Source organism: Lagopus muta, chromosome 2 (genome assembly GCF_023343835.1).
Source record: "Lagopus muta isolate bLagMut1 chromosome 2, bLagMut1 primary, whole genome shotgun sequence".
NCBI classification, from domain to species: domain Eukaryota; kingdom Metazoa; phylum Chordata; class Aves; order Galliformes; family Phasianidae; genus Lagopus; species Lagopus muta.
The window spans coordinates 106,539,511-106,555,619 of NC_064434.1; the positions used below are offsets into that span (position 1 = coordinate 106,539,511).

The following is a 16,109-nucleotide window of genomic DNA, read 5'->3' on the forward strand; positions in this document are numbered from 1 at the left end:
GATTTTCTTTGTGGCATGCAGAACCTTGGCTCAACTTTGGATAATACTGCATTTTCTTAGAGTTGAGTAGCTTTCCAGAAGAACTTGTGTTAGCATTTTTCCCCACTGTCATGTTTTAGGTGCTGAGTAACATTCACACAGTGAGAGCTACGTGGCAACCTAAAAACCCTCAAATGTGGACCTTTTCCCCACGGGTAGGTATCTTGCTCAGGGCATGAGACAACCAGCAACAGACACTTTAATGTGTCTGTTTACAGCTTCTTATTTAGCCATGTCTATTACTTCTGATATTCTTGTTGACAGAACATCTATTGTGAGCAAAATAAACATGCAGAAAAGACTTGCTGAAGTGCAGCAATTCAAGCTAAGCTTTTAAAGCAAAAATGCTTTGGAGAAAAGAGTGGAAGGAGAAGTAGTGGGAGGAACTGGTGATCCAGTCAGTGGCACTGGTTAACTTTGACCTGTTGCCAGGTGCACACTACGTGGTGTTCATTTGTTGCCTATGAGCTTTTGCTTTTCCTTTTTTTTTCCTTTGAAAAGAGCACGTGCCCTGTCCCATATTTTGGGTGTTGTGCAAAGCTGCATTCACAGCCAAACTATTTGTGTGTTTTACCTCAGCTGTTCCTGTGTTCTCAGAGAGAATTCACTGCTTTTTGACTTTGAAAGTTCTTTGATACCTTCTCAGCACAAAAAATGTACCTTAGTAGCATAGCTGTGGTTAATGGCAGCATAAACAACAAATAGAGCAGTGGTTTCAACTTGAAATTGGTACTTCTTGTTTTCTTTTATGTGCATTGGGGTTGGGTCTGGGATTTTATGTAAATGGGTGAAGTGTTTAATTGCCTTTAGAAATCAGAGGTGACTGTTGGCTTTCTTTTTTTTTAATATGTACGTTATTATTTCTTCCCCCTCTGTAAAGGTAACAGGCATTTTGCCCAGCCTACTGGATGGTGACTGTTTCGTCAGGTCCAATTCCTTATCTTCAGACATTGGTTTACTATTTGAACTTGGCATCACTTACATTCGCAACGTAAGTGTATAAAGTAGCAGAATAAATCATTCCAAGCACGTTTATAAAGCAAATCAGCTGTCCTGTTTTCCATGGCAACCTGCAGCATCTCAATAGAGGACTGTGAAATCCAAATGGAAGCTCAGGGGGTTTTTTCTTGCTATTGCAAAATTGTATTTTGGCATCTGGAAAGAGGAGAGAGAGTTGGTTTTGAGAAAATTTAATTCTAGTCAGTGCTTAGAGAATAAAAGGCTTTCTGACTACAGGACAGAAGTGTAGTTTTTCTTATGCTGAAATAGAAGACTTTGGTGTCATGTGATCACAAAGGACCAGTTCTCTTTTCACTCCTGTGTTATTGGTCTTTTGTGTGTGTAATTTGGAAACTAAAATGTTAACTGTTTAAATAGAACACTGGTCTCTGTAAGTGATACAGGTATATCCTCCTATCCTTCTAGGAGGTGCTTCTGAAAGTACAAGGGTTGGCGACACCATTTTTTCCCTAAGAACTAATAGAAAAGGGGATAGGGAACAGTACTGTTGGAAGGAAACAGTGCCTTTTTGGAAGAGGTCCTCTTCTGAAAGATCTCAGCTGCTTTGTCTACAACATTGAGTCAAATTTTGCTGCCTCTTTTGAAACATCTGCATTTTCATGATTGCCACCACCTTCCTCGGATGAACTCAAGCAATTGTTGAGTGAAAGGGAAAATCATTGCAATGATTAGGGTATTAGTTATAATTTTCAGCAATTCTGAAAAAGAGAACTCTGAAAAGACAGAATTTACAAAAGAGGTACTGCTGTATTTTCTCCTTCATTAACACTTGTGTGAACCTGGGATGCAGATGTCCCTGTGGCAGCATGGAGGAAAGGGGCCGATAGCAAGCATGGTGGGAATGCAGAACTGTTGCATTGGAAGATAAGTAGAGTGTAAATGTGTAGGGAGCTGGATGGTGTGAGTGCTGGTGATGAGCAACACGTTCAGTTCGTGGAGTCCTAACCAGAGATAATAGCCCCTCTCATGCACATTTGAATCATCAAGGTTATGTACAGTTGTCAGCTTCTGTTTGCAGAGTGATGTTAAACAAAGGACTGTGTGCAAGTTCCTACCTGTTAGGAGTGCTCTGGTGCTTTCTCTCTGTTTCATCTTATCAGAACACCTTAAAAAGAAGGAAACTGTGCCTTCACTTGGTATTTATTCAAGTTGAGATCCTGAAAGGTAAAATGTTACTCTCAGGGTCATGCAGTTGATTTGGGATAGACCTGGAAATGGGTGGCTTGGCACACAGGATCTGCTCCATTTCCCAGTGCTTGGTAGTAAAGCTTTCTAGTATTTGATATATGTAGGTTTTCCTTCAGTGTGCTTTTCTTGGCTTTATGTCAATGATCAGCTTCACCACAGCTTTTCTGCTGAATGGTAGAAGGTCTGGTTCAACTGCTCAGGTTTACATTCCTCTTTTGTTTTGCAGTCAACAGGTGAACGACAAGAGCTAAGCTGTGGCTGGGCATTTCAGAAGCTTTTTTCTTCTGATGGAATGCCTGTTCCTTCCAAGTAAGTTTATGGTGTTTTCCATCTCTCTGTATGTATGCATATATATATACATTAGGTTAGGAGCCAAGTTCATATCTAATATGGGCAGGTATTGATATGGGCAGCTGTAGACCAATCTGATATGCAAGTATTAGCCTCTACAACTCTTCTAAATCTGGTCTCTAGTGTTTTCTGTTCCATTGAGTCAAGCACAGTCTCTGCAGAGTGAAATCACGTGGATACTTCAACATGGACTTACTCTTGACAAAACTGTGATTACATTATTATTAAACATTTAAAATCTTCTGCATCTGAAATTTGATGCTTCAGCAGTGATTCCTCAGAAATACTTGAATGAAACAGCTGATGCAGGGACAATACTGGTATCATTGCTGCTAATTTCTTTTCAAATAATCAGCTAGTTTCGCAATATGATACAAGTCTGAAATTTATCATCTGAGGTTTGGCTGCTTAGTAATGAGGTGTAGTCATTTCACATCAAATCCCAGTCATAGCCTCAAGCACTGTCAGGTTTTTATTTGAGATAGCAGGTTTCTTTCTTTCTCAGAGAGCAGTTGTGCTGTGTCCCCATACCCACACGTTGTTTTACTGTGCTGCTCTTCCTTCACAGAATGCATGAGCTGCTATTGAATGGTGGTACCCCCTATGAGAGAGGTGTTGAGGTTGACCCATCACTATCAAGAAGAGGTATGGTTTCCCACCAACATTTCATAAGTAAAATGATGTGTGTCATACCCTTTTTATAACAGGCAGAGCTCAGCTGGGGCTGTTATGAGCATGCAGTCACCACAGCCTGGTATTGTTTTGTGTGTTCCTGTTTTGCATGAGGGAGAATTGGTTGTTAGTGCTAGCTGGATTCACAACCACCTGTCAGTGCCAACACCTCTGTAACTTCCATTATTTGTAGGCTGAGGATTATTTTTTGATGCAGGTTTTCAGTTACTTCTGTAATTGCACTGAACATGTGTTGGTTGTGGGGTGCTGCTACAAGATTCAGTGGAAACACTGATCTAAAGAGTTCCCAAGGCTTCCTGCTTGTTGCCTGTCTCGCAGCACCTGGTGTGAGAAGTGACAGGCAGTGCAGGTGATGCTGTGACCTGCAGCAGGGAACTGAGCCAGATGGAAAGAACTCACCAAAACAAGCCAGTGGCTGAAGGGAGTTTGAGCAAGCAAATGGAGGGGGACTCCTTAGCCCAGTGTGCCTTAAGTTAGGCTGAATACGGGTACAACTGAAAATGCAAAAAAAAGAAAAAAAAGCTTTCAATTCCTCCTGATTTTTAGAGCATCTTTAAACTATTACAATTCCACAAAAAAAACCCTCATCTCTTAACAAATGTCAGTATTCATTCTTGTAATAGAATTCTTTGTGTTATTTCAAAATGGATAATTAACTGTGTATTTATTTCTCCAACAGGCAGTGGTGTTCTTCATCAGCTTATATCACTCAAGAAGCAGCCTGTGCTTGTAGTGAAACTGAGGTCATTAAGCACACAGTCAAAAGACATCCTGAAGTAAGTACCTGTGTGTGCTGCTGTAAAATGAGAACATAATTCAGCCTAGAATGGTCCCAGAGATCGATCTGAAGTGTTCTCCTTCCTTGCAACATAGGCTATGGAAAAATCTGAGTGCTGTCTCCCTGCATGTTACGTTCATTCTCTGAGGCTTAACGCTGCGCTGCTGAAAACAAGCAAAAAGCTTGCAATTAGAGGAGGCTGAAAATGGCAGCAGCAGAAGTCTGGCTGTTAGAGCTGTGTCGGTGTGTGCCCTCCCAGGCTGGTGCTTCGTGGGGACGCCCATCTGAGCTGATGGCATCTCTGAACCTGTCGTTACTCTGATGTTCTGGAGAGCAGTGCTTTGCAGGAACGTTATGAATAAAAGTTTCATTAGCGTGTTCTTTATTTTCCCAATAGTTTGTTACCAGAAACGTTAATTGGCAGTATGTGCTACATCCATCTCTTGATATTTTATCGGCAAATACTTGGGGATGCACTGCTGAGAGAGAGAATAAACATGCAAAGCGCAGGTAAGGATTGCACTGCTGTACACAAGAACTCGGTCGTGGAGAGTGTTTAAAAAAGGGCCAGATTCCCAAAGAGAAGCAGTCATTCCAGAGTCTTTCTTTTGTAAAATTAAATGGGTCTGCAGGAGCAACTCTCACTGACACACACTGCTTTTACTGCTTCCTTTCCTGCTAGGGAAGAAGCCGACTGTCTTGCACTGTTAGGAAGCCATGCTCCCTCTGTCAAGGATTTCGGTGTTTAAACTTTGTGTTTGCAGGTGCACTGGGAACAAATTGAAAACTGCTGTCCCTGCTAACAAAAGGAAACAGCCTCTTGGTGTGTTTGCATTTCAAACTAGAAATATTTCAACTTGCATCCAACGCGTTGCCTTGTTTGGCACCAGTTCACACAGCAAGATGCAGAAACCACGAGAACAGTTTTGTTTTCTGTGAAGTATGAGAAGTGTCTTCAGTGAAACTTAGCCCCCAAAAAGCCCACGTGGACAGGCAAAAGGTTATTTCTAAATCAGCAGTAAATAAAGATTAAGGGATTGTTTGGAAGATAAACATTTCCTTTGCACCACCCATGCAGTGAGAGATCAGATGTGCTGACAGATGTACTCATCCATTTCTAGAATGCGTGCTCCCGTGTTATAGGAAAGATTAAGCAGCTGTTTCTGTCACTGGGATGAAGTCATCCTCTCTTAATTCCTTTTATTGATTTAAGTATTTATTTTCTGGTCAAGGCAGTGGGGAGAGATGGAAGTGGAAAAGCTCTGCTTTTAGAACTCTATCTTGTGCTGATTTTGAAAGTCTGTATGTTATTCCTTCCACACCAAAACTGTGATAGCTTACAGTCTTCTCTGTTACACACTCACACTTGAAATACAGAAAAAATTACATTTCTTAACTCTGCTGCTCATGACTTGGCAGTGGTACTGCAAAGTAATTTTCTTGTGCTTTCTCCTCTGTCTCTTTCCCAGATTGAATGATGTGTCCTCTGTTCCTATGGCAAATACATTTGCTTGTACATTTTAGCCTGCAGTCCATGTGATGCCATACTGAGGCACCTGAATTACAGGTTCACCTTTCAAAGATGCTCAGAACTAAACTGCCTTCCATGAACTTCCAGACAGCAAGTAGTCAAAGCACATACAAAAGTCAGACCCTTGAATGAATGAGTGCTTTATTTATTAAACTCATCACTGAGAAAAAGAAGATGCTCAGTGTTTCAGGGCCAGCTAAGATCCATGTACCACAATTGCCTGACTTGAACTTTGTAACATAGGACAATACATCAGGCTGACCATCTCTGGAGTTCAGTTGCTGCCATTTGGATTCAGTCTTGATTTGAAATGTTTTAAAGGCTTTACCCCCATGGTTCAGAAGTTGTTCAGGTTGCAGTTCTCTACTTTTCTGATGTTGCAAAGGCAAATTGATGCTCTTACTTCAGAGTCAATCATACTTTTAAAATGGTTGGCTGTATTCTGCTGCGTTCTGACAAAGCAGTTGTCCAGGTATCCCCAACCCACATGCAACGCAAGCCAGATCAAGGCAGAACAAAAGCATGTTTATTCATAACATCCAAACCAGGTGTCACAATTTCAGATGTTGATAAAAAAGACAGGTGCAGCAGTGAGGAAAACACCCTACTCTACCCTTGGGTTAAATTAGTAAGGGCTGTTACTTGCTGGCTTCTCCTAATAAACTGGCACTTGGTTTGGGTTTTTTTGTTGTTTTTTTTCTTTCTTTCATGCACATCTGTTCTCTCCCTTGCTAACTGCACCTCAGCAGTTAGAGAGCTTGCTGTAGAAAGCTCTTGTGGGAACTCTTCAATCTTTGCAGCTCTGGAGTACTGTTACAGCTCATTTTCCCTCTCAAGAGTTTGGGGAGGGGGCTGTCTCTAGGCATAGCTGGTCTTCTGCCTTGAAAACCATCCCATTTCTTCTTTGCCTCCAATGTGTTTATTTTTTGTTTCAGAATTAATCTGTAATCCTATTTTAGCAACTTTTCCTCAACTCATGGATCAGCCAGACCTGATGGATGCACTGCGGGTATGTTTTCTGTATAGTGTTCAGTTACAAATGATGTGTCAGAATTCCCAGCTAGTTTCCATAATTTGAGCTTTTTAATTTACACTGTAAAAAGATAAACAGAAAAGCCAAGCAGCAAAGCTATAATTACTTGAAGTACATGCAGATCTCTTGTGCCTTCAAAAGCAAGAGAACATCTGAGCACATCTGAAAAGGATGTAAGGCCTCAAAGTGATTGATGATTAGAACGTGAGGAAAGAAGGGCTGCAACAAGGGCTGAAGCCACCGTGGGGCTGCAGTAAAAGAGGGATTTCTGCAGGTGAAAGTGGAACTTTGCCAGATTTCCCCAGTCTCAATCTGATTTCCCATTGTGTATTTTACATCTCATTTCAGAGTGCTTGGGCGGACAGAGAAAGAACTTTGAAGAGATCAGAAAAGGTAGTACATCACCAAGTGCCAGTTTCTTCCTTGGCATACACCAAAGCTAATACAAACTAGAAGCTTTCTTTCAGCATTGCTGCCAGAATTAACTGTTCCTCTCACCGTAGATTTATTTAGAAAATGCAGAAAACTGGGAGGACTACGAAATTAATTTGTAACTTTTTGTCTCGGTGTTTGTAAATATAATTGTTAATGTGGAAGATGTCATAGGTTTGTGCTCAAAATGTGCCTCTCTTTCACGATGTGCTTGTAACGTTTGCCTGGTAAAAACTTCCCACTGGTGTAAAAGGGTACAAAACAATCTCCTTTTCCAGCCTCCCAGCTCTAGTCCTGCTCCAGTCTACCTGGAGGAAGGCCCCAAGTTCTGCAATCTCCCTGTGTTGAAGCAGAACAGCTTTTTCAAGGCCGTTCATCCAAAATGTAAGCTGATCTGCTCAGAGAATTAGTAACTCCTCAGAATCCCAGAACCATCCAGTTTTACCTGATTTGTCATGTGCCACTCCTATGGCAGGATTGCTGCCTGGCACGACAGCTAGGTCTTGCTCCTTCTTGCATGCTTTTATGACATTCAGCTGCTAATCTTCTGCTGAGACATGAACTGTTCAGCTTCCCAGGGGTAGCAGAGAGGTTCCAATGCCAGTCGTATTGTTCATGATCCTAGCAGAGGTTCAATGGCAGGTGAGTTTTCGAGGAGGCAGTGTTCTGAGCCAGCAGTGTGCCCTTGCAACTTGGAAAGCAACTCGTATCCTGGGCTCCATCAGAAGAGGGGTGGCCAGCAGGGACAGGGAGGTGACTGAACCTCTCTGCTCTTGTGAGGCCCCACCTGCAGTACTGCGTCCAGGTATGGAGCCCCCAGTACAAGAAAGACAGAGATGTTGGAGAGCGTCCAGAGGAGAGTCAAGAAGATGATCGGGGGCTGGAGCACCTCCCTTACAAAGACAGGCTGAGGGAGCTGGGCTTGTTCAGCCTGGAGAAAAGAAGGCTGCGGGGTGACCTCATTGCAGCCTTCAGTACCTAAAGGGAGCTACAAACAGGAGGGGAGTCAACTCTTTGAAAGGGGAGATGACAGCAGGACAAGGGGAAATGGTTTGAAGTTGAGGGAGGGGAGATTGAGGTTGGATGTCAGGGGGAAGTTCTGTACTGTGAGAGTGGTGAGGTGCTGGAACAGGAAAGAACTGAGAGGCTGTGATGCCCCATCCATCCCTGGAGGTGTTCAAGGCCAGGTTGGATGGGGCCCTGGGCAGCCTGGGCTGCTATGAAATGTGGAGGTTGGAGATTCATGATCCTTGAGGTCCCTTCCAACCCTGGCCATTCTGTGATTCTGTATTTCTTGCATAGAAGGCTATGTTCCCGTGTTTGGAAAAGGAGGCACCCAAATTTTGTCTGCTTGAAGCGATCAGTGCTTGATGAATTGACCAGGCTGATTCTTAGTTTCTAGGTTTTGCAAACATGGGAGGGTATAATTGTCTCTACACAGAGTGCCCTGTCAGAATGTGAAATAACTACATAGAGAATGGCCCTACCTCCTGCTCAGAGTCTTGTGGTGCGAGGAACAAGGGATTGTTGCATCTCTCTGCCAAGAGCATTGGAAGGACAGGTGGGATCTGGGCCTGCAAGGCAGAGAGGGTGTGTGTCTCCCCCAGGGACAAGAGCAAACACACTCAATTTCTGCATGCAGGGCTCTGGAGAAGAGTCTTCTCCTCATACATTGGTGTTTTTAGGAAGAAATATAAATACCCCATGAGATAACTTTCTGTGGTGAGCGTTGGCAGTACAAGACTTCATGCAAAACAATGAAAAAGTGCAAAGATCTCTTCTAGTTTTGCAAGAGCTTGAACCAAAATAATTCTGAAATCAGGAAGGTGTTGACATGTCTATCAGAGGATCTCAGTGCTGGTTTCCACTGCCCCCAGCAAACTGACTTTCATTTCTAATGTGTGTGACTACAAACGTAGGTAGGGAGAGATGAAGGCCATTAAGACTAGATGAGTTAATTAAGATGAAGTCATTAAGACTAGATGAGTTAATACTAAGATAATAAGTATTAAAAAGGAAGAAAATGATTAGACTTTCCAGTGTGTTGTTTCCTCTGTTTGCCCAACCTAAATTAAGCATTAAAAAAGCATGTTAATGCTTCACAAGGGACTATCCAAAGTTGAAGGCAGGACCAAAAGAAAGCTTGATAGTTCAGGCTGCTTCAACATAGGCAGCTCACCAGGGTGGAGGGAGAAGAGGGTTGCAGAAGGTTGAAATTTCTCTTTAAGTGATGAATTTTAGTATCGAACTATGCAGTAATGCTTCCTCAGGCAGAGTGCAGTAAGATTCTATCTGAAAATCAGGTGTGGGGATGTGGACAGGGATTTTAGTGCACTGTGAAGCTTACGATGCCTTTGAATGGCTCGTTGGGAAGCACAGTCTGTTTCTCCAGAGAACCCCCTGGCTGTGAAAACCACGGGGACTGGCCAGATCAGCATCACAAGGTTCCTCCTCAGCAGAGGTGGCAGCATCTGTGGGTTTGGCTGTGTACCACTGCACTGTGTTGGCTCCAGCAGTTGGAGAGCTGATCTGCAGCTTACACAGTATAGTTCTGTGCTGGGTTTGAGGCTCATCCAGCCTGACTGATGTTGAAGAAGGTCCGGCCTCCCAGGAACTGGGGGCTGATTGAATGCTTTTGTTTTGTTTTTCTTATGTAGGACTGCTTGACAGCACTGCATATTTTTGCATGGAAATGATGTCAAATGCTTTTCTTCTTTGCAGAGAGATCGAGAATTCCTGAAGTCTGTGTTCATCCAGGTGTACCACGACTCAGCCTTCCCCCTCCTCAGGTCCACTTTGCTCCCCAGCTACAAGTGGGCAGATGAGGAGTCCGAAGCATCTCGCTGGAGAGTGATTGCTGACTTTCTGAGAAAGAGCCGAGACAACGGCGGTGCCCTTCAGTCTCTGCTGTCCTCAGAAAACACTCACACAGCCTTTGACATCTCTGAGCTGGCCTACGATTTCTTAGGAGAAACGAGGAAAAACAATCCCACAGTATGAATGGATCGGAGGGTAACAGTACAGATGAACTTTTACCAAAGAGAAATCATGTGTACTATCTGTACTGCAATAAACATTTTCACACATTAAAAATAACATTTTTGAGGCACACAGGCATTGTTTCATTGGTTCAGCTAAAATAAATTGTATTACCTTTTCCTCTCTCAGCCAAAGCTACGGCAGTCTGTTGCTACGTGAACCTCTTGTAGCCACAGTTGTTCCGTGCTGAAGCAGAGCAAATGCCGTGGCAGCACTTCCCTCACACAGCCTTCAGTTAAATTCCAATCTTGTTTTGACCAGGGTGAACAACAGACTGTTTCAGCACCCAAGTGGACTGGTAGCAGGCAAGGAAAACAGCCACGATCTTTAAGAATGCTGTGGAACAAGGTCAGGAAAAAAAGTAATCTCTTGTCCAATCAGCAGGTTGCTCCTTATTTAGACTGTTTTACTGTTTTACTGTTTTCCGTTCTCACTCAGGAAAAGGTTGAGTTATTCACAGGAATGTGTGCCTGACCCCACCCAGCACAAATCCATGGTGGTGAGAATGCAGGGAACGCTGCCATTCCCCTCTGTATGGCTGGGCTGTGGGTTAGCTCGCTTTGTGCTGGCTTCTGAGTGCAGGCTGATGAGTTGCGGGGTATTTCTCATATGGACCAGGACGTTAAGGGCTGCTTTTCCCTGAGCACTGTGTAACCACAGGTCCTGTGTGCTACGCAGTCCTGGTAGGAAGTTACTCATCTGTTTTCTCTTTTGTGCTGGAGTATCCGGATGTCTGCACACTTTGTCCATGGTGATGGGCGCATTGCCACAGTGAGCATTTACCAAGTCACACATGAATTTACATCCAAACTGATCTGAAATATTTTAAAATAAGGTCTTGCAATGATCGCAGCGCTGTAGAGCCCAGGGCCAGTCCTCACTGTCAGCACTTGTAAACTGGAGCCTTTGGAAGTCCTACAAAGCACATTCCCCTGGCCTAGGACAGGTTCAAATGATGGATCATGGATTTGATTCTGTTCTGTGTTGCTCAGGAGACTGGAAGCCAAATTCCGAGGGCTAAATTTGGCCCTTCTATCAGATACATATGATATAGCAGTAGGATATCATCCTCCTCTTGCTGCAGAGGATTGTCCAAGGTGGTGGACTCTTTCTGTCTACTCTGTGACATAGGCCAGAGATACCACCTTCAGGTTTTTATTCCTTTGGTTATTTCCTACACTTCTTGAGCGGGCGAGGCAGAACAAATAGTGCCTTCATTGAATCCAAAGCACAGCTACAAGGAGCTGGAAATGAAAGCTGTCTCTTAGTGGAAGTTCTGAGCAAACAAACTCTCCCATCTTTCACCAGTGCGTTGAGCTGCCTGTAGAAAATGTTTGTCAAGGCCGTGGCAGGCTGTAAGCGTTCAAGGGCTGGATACGTCCATTGGGTGTGAGGGATTCTTGTGAACAACGAGCAGAAACCTGAGCAGAAAGGGGAGGAGGCAAAGAAAGTGGAAATGAAAATACTTCACACTTGAGTGAGTGCCAAGGACAAAATCGGACTGTAGGAAACATTTGTGTGCTAGTATGGCGTGGATTCTTTGTCGTTCCTCGTTCCATTGACCGTGTGCTGCTGCCAGTGGCAGTGCTGGCAGGTGCGGGAGCCCATCCCATCCCTGTGTCGACATCGGGGTGTATTAGGAGGTAAGTGGAGGGTTAGTGAGGGTTAGTGAGGACTCCTTAGACTGGAGGAAGCGGCGTGGTGCCAGTCTGGGCTGGTCTCTGCGATTACGTCCCGCGGGTGTGTCAGCTAAAAGCCCGCAGGGAGTGGTGCAGCACTGACACATGCGAGCCTAGCGGAGCCCGAGCGGCCACAGCGTCAGCTGGGGAGCGATGGCATCGGCATCTCCCACTGCAGCCACCTCGCAGTCCACCCTGCCCTCTGGACCGATCGTCTTTAAAACCATTCCCTACGCCTTCATCCTGCCGGAGATAGTGAGTACCCTCAGCTTTGCTGAGCTCTGCCACCTGGGTAGCGACTCTAGGGAACGCTGGGGTTAACAATTTGGGAGTAGCGCTTGAAGCATCCTGCAAATAGCCTGAATGGAAAGTACCTTCTTTTCTTTTGGTTTATTCTGAACACATAGAGGTAATTTTATTGGCTAAATTGTTCTCGGCGCACCCCGAGGACCAGCTGAGCTGCAGCACCAGCACAGAGCCTGCACAGGGGGCTGCCAGCTAGCTAAGAGAGGCTGAAGAGTGTTGTGTGCCTGGGGAGCAGCAGCAGCTCTACTTAGCAAACAGAAATTGAGAATAGCTTATAATTAAAGGCATTTTGTTCTTTGGATTAAGTCTCCATGAGGTCTCGAGGGCTATAGGCAAGCGGGCTTCTTGTACTGCATAGAATTCCATGCATTTTCACACTGTGACCGAGTCCAGAGGGCATCCAGCCTGACTGGCTGTAGTAGCTGCAGCTGAACTTTGACACAGGGCCCAGCAGCTCATTGCCACGATGTGGTACCAGCAGCACACACCATCCACACCTCGTAGGTGCTGTCAGCGTAAACCAAGGAGGCTGTCCAACACAGCTGGCGAGAGCTTATCGAAGCGGCCCTATGTGCTATATTCTGCTCAGTAATTACTTGAGGTGGAAACAGAGCAAGCGACTCATTCTGGGCTGCTGTGTGAAGTCAGGAGACGACTTCCTTGTGCTGTGATTTCAGGCCCAGGAGATTAATATGCAGGCAGAGCTGGGCTGACATCAGTGGTTCACGTTTCCGAGATAAAAGTGTGCTTCTGGCTTCTTGCCGAAGCCCTCAGGGTGAGGCTTTTCCTTCTGTCAAACAAAGCAGCCATGACTTCCTTTTTGTAAGGAACATTGGGAGGTATTTCCCATGAGCATTCAAAGCATCTTGCGATGCTGCTGCTGGTCCAAGGATGCCCTGCATGGAGGCTGTGCTGCACTGCCCAAAGGTGAAGGCTGATCTGAGAAGGAGGTATGCAAGGATGCAGGGAGAAGAAAGGGATTTCCCCATCCTAAGCTCACTAGAAGTGCCTGTGTTTGTCGCCAACAGATCTGCGGGGCCTGGGTTTGGATCCTCGTTGCTGCTACCTCAGTCTCCTTCCCACTGCTGCAGGGATGGGTTATGTACGTGTCCCTCACCTCCTTCCTCATCTCCCTGTTGCTCCTCATAAGTTACCTCTTCGGCTTTCACAACAACAGCAACAACTGGAAAGTGCTGGTAAGGATGGGCTCAGAAATGGGCAGAGGTGGGTGGTAGCAGCAGCTGGAGATGTGTTGGCCAGCCCGTCTGCAAATAAGTGTCCCTTTCCTCACTGGGAAGACAGTGAAGCATTTCCTGGAAATGCCTGGGGGAGGTTCTGCTATTCCACTGCGTGGCACTTTATCGCATTCAGCCCCATTTGGAGCACAGAACAAAGGAGAAAAGCTCAGGATGCGACAGAAGCTGTTCCCATCTCCATCCCCACCAACCTGTGAGCTTGTGGCAGGGCTCTGTTCTTTTCCAGCTGGAGATGGGTTCCCTTGGGTGGACGCAGGAGGGCTGAGCACGCTGTGAAGCAGCCAGGCAGTGCTTGGTTCCAGCCCCCATCTGGGTGTGTGTCTGTACACACCTATCCCTATCTGTATGCTCACGCACAGAGGCTGGACAGTAGCACCTTGCCCCAAGGGTGAATGGCAGAAAGGAAGGCAGAGCAATTTTTGATCCATGACACTCCGTTGTTTTGCAGGATAGTTTGTACCACGGTGCCACAGCCATTCTGTACATGAGCGCTGCTGTCTTGCAAGCCAACGCGACAATCAACTCCGAGTTCAGCTTCAGCTCACCACGCTACTACCAGCTCAACTGTGCGGCATCGGTGAGTCAGTCCAGAAGCACACCAGCAGCTTCTCCCGGGGAGAGCAGAAGCAAACTTGACTTCCAAGGCAGGGACACTCCAACCCAAGCCTGTATCACCCAGCAGCCTCAGCTGCTTTTGTCCATCACACTGTGCAGCCAGCATAAGGGGGTTCTTGGGGCTCAGCAGCTCAGGGACATCCTGAGCAATGTGGGGGCTTTGCTTCTTCTGTGAGGCTGGAGGGAGCTCTTGGCCGAGTGGTTTCCCCAGACAGAGAACACTGTGAGACAGCGGAGTTGTAACCCCGTGGGGACTCTGCTGACTCCAGCTTTTGCTCCTCTCCTGCAGTTCTTCGCCTTCATCACGACCTTCCTGTATATCCTTCATGCCTTCAGCAACTACTACCAGTGAGCCTGGTGGAGATGGCACCAGCTTCACATCTTCAGGATGAGGGCGTTCCTACAGCAAAGGCAGCAGTGGGCTTCCAGAGGTGTCCTGGCACCTCCACCGACCCCGGCGAGACGCGGTTGTTCTTTCAGTTCATTGAAAGAGGGTTTTTTGTACAGCGGTGTCGTGTCCTTGTGGTTTTGGGGATGTTTGATGCTGGGGCCTGTAGGCTACAAGAGGGAAGGCTGCATGTGGGCTCCAATGTTCCACTGAGCCCAGGGGAGAAGTCAGACAGCGTTGGGAAGGGCAATCTCCCCTGGCAGCATCTCATGCTGCCCTCCCCTGCAGCAGCATGCCTCGTCTCTACCCCATCCTGCCCCGGCCCCTGGAGTCCTGCCCCAGCTCCTCTGCCTTGCAGAGCCCTCTGCAAAATCCATCCCAGCCCCACAGGCTAGAGGTTTGCAAATCAAGTACAGGGAAAGTAAACAGCTTGGGCAATCTCATTACTTCAAGCCATTCTTGCAATGCTGCTCTGCCCATGCTGGCACAGCACTGTAGCTGCTCCTGTTCCTCGGGCTGCCTCTCCCCTGTGAAATGTCACCCAGCCGCACTAGGCTCAAAGGTCACAGACAGGTAGCTTACTACATGGGCAATGAGTTATTTACAAGCTGCTGGGTGTAGAGGGCACCTAGGGCAAGGGGTGAAAGGAATGTACCTTGATAATGGGACAGGGAGCATGCAGTGAGGCCAGGAGCTGCTGCCCACACCAGGGCGCATTTGTGCACTGCTGGGAACCCATTGAGTGGGGATGCACACAGATGGGGGCTGCAAGGGGTGGGAGGGCAAGGGAGTGCAATTGGAGGGGTTTCCTTGCATTCCAAGGAGGAACTTTCCCCCTTCTTTGCACTCACAATAGCAGTTTTCTCCAAAGCAGAAGGAAGTTCCTGCTATCCCACAGGGCATCTTCCTCCAAGTGTGGGGAAAACAAACATGAATCAAAGTGGGAATTTCATCCGGTGTCACGGGAGGGGGGAGGTCTTGGCCTTCCACATGGAAATTTCTGTCAAAGGTGGGGTGGTAATTACCTGGTAACCCAAGTGGTAATTAGTACCACAGCAAGGGAGGAAATTCTAATATTTCTTGGGGAAATTTCCTTTAAAATGAGGTAATTTTTTTCTGGCATTTGTAGTGGAAATTTCCTCACATGTGAGGAAGGAATTTCCTGACAATCCCCAATAGGAGCTCTCTGAAAAAAGAGAGCAAGTTCCCAGCAACTCACATAGGAATTTTCTTAAAAGGGGGGAACTTCCTCCAAAGGGAGAGTCCTTTTCCCCACGTTCCAAGTGGGAATTTCCCCCATAGAGGAGCAGGGGCTCTCCTGACCTCCCCACAGCCATTTTCACCCAACCAGGGAAGGGCTGTTGATGTGGCAGAGCTGCCCCTTTCCCAATTAGGTGCAGATGGAGCATAAAAGGAAACCAGCATGAAAATGGTAAGAAGTCTTCAATGTCATTTTTTTCCTTACATGGGGCTGCTAACAGAAAGAAAATTCACTGATAATGACTGCAAAAATGTGTTGTAACTGCTAATGAAAACGTGCAGCTTGATGTAGCCGTAGATACAGAAGTATTCTTTTTTTAAATATCACAAGCTAATCAGATTTTATGCAAGGAATCCCATTCAGAGATATGGATTACCTTTATTCCGTAATCAATTTTGTTACTAAAGAACACAAACTTTGACCCATGTCGTACAGTAAATTTGAGCAGAAAGCTCCAGACGTTTCTCAATGTTTTAGATGCAGCTCACACAGAGTTCAGT

At 45.9% G+C, this 16,109-nt stretch overlaps 2 protein-coding genes across 8 annotated transcripts in view; both read left to right on the forward strand.

Annotated features, from left to right (window-relative positions):
- NPHP1 (nephrocystin 1) overlaps nt 1-10,188 on the forward strand; it is a 19,583-nt gene extending 9,395 nt beyond the window's left edge. For 2 of the 4 annotated variants that reach the window (XM_048938043.1, XM_048938045.1), the window contains 9 exons: nt 120-194; nt 920-1,030; nt 2,474-2,556; nt 3,167-3,243; nt 3,971-4,067; nt 4,467-4,579; nt 6,536-6,609; nt 6,982-7,026; nt 9,787-10,187. In XM_048938043.1, the coding sequence (XP_048794000.1) occupies nt 120-194; nt 920-1,030; nt 2,474-2,556; nt 3,167-3,243; nt 3,971-4,067; nt 4,467-4,579; nt 6,536-6,609; nt 6,982-7,026; nt 9,787-10,065 (954 nt within the window). In that variant the 3' untranslated portion in view covers nt 10,066-10,187. Of the gene's footprint in view, nt 1-119; nt 195-919; nt 1,031-2,473; nt 2,557-3,166; nt 3,244-3,970; nt 4,068-4,466; nt 4,580-4,833; nt 6,610-6,981; nt 7,027-9,786 lie in introns of those variants that run through there. The other 2 variants (XR_007375498.1, XM_048938044.1) reach the window with 2 other exon arrangements.
- Nucleotides 10,189-10,360: 172 nt separating this feature from the next.
- Nucleotides 10,361-16,070, forward strand: MALL (mal, T cell differentiation protein like). Of its 4 annotated transcripts, XM_048938054.1 has the most exons (4): nt 11,779-12,038; nt 13,118-13,285; nt 13,794-13,922; nt 14,250-16,070. In XM_048938054.1, exons 1-4 carry the CDS (start codon nt 11,937-11,939, stop codon nt 14,310-14,312), a joined length of 462 nt encoding a protein of 153 aa, XP_048794011.1. In that variant the 5' UTR covers nt 11,779-11,936; the 3' UTR covers nt 14,313-16,070. The 4 variants fall into 4 exon arrangements, with proteins under 4 accessions (XP_048794010.1, XP_048794009.1, XP_048794011.1 ...); XM_048938053.1 differs by lacking the exons at nt 11,779-12,038; nt 14,250-16,070 and adding an exon at nt 10,361-10,452 and having other exon boundaries at nt 13,794-14,225; XM_048938052.1 differs by lacking the exon at nt 14,250-16,070 and having other exon boundaries at nt 11,771-12,038; nt 13,794-14,235.
- Nucleotides 16,071-16,109: the final 39 nt, after the last annotated feature.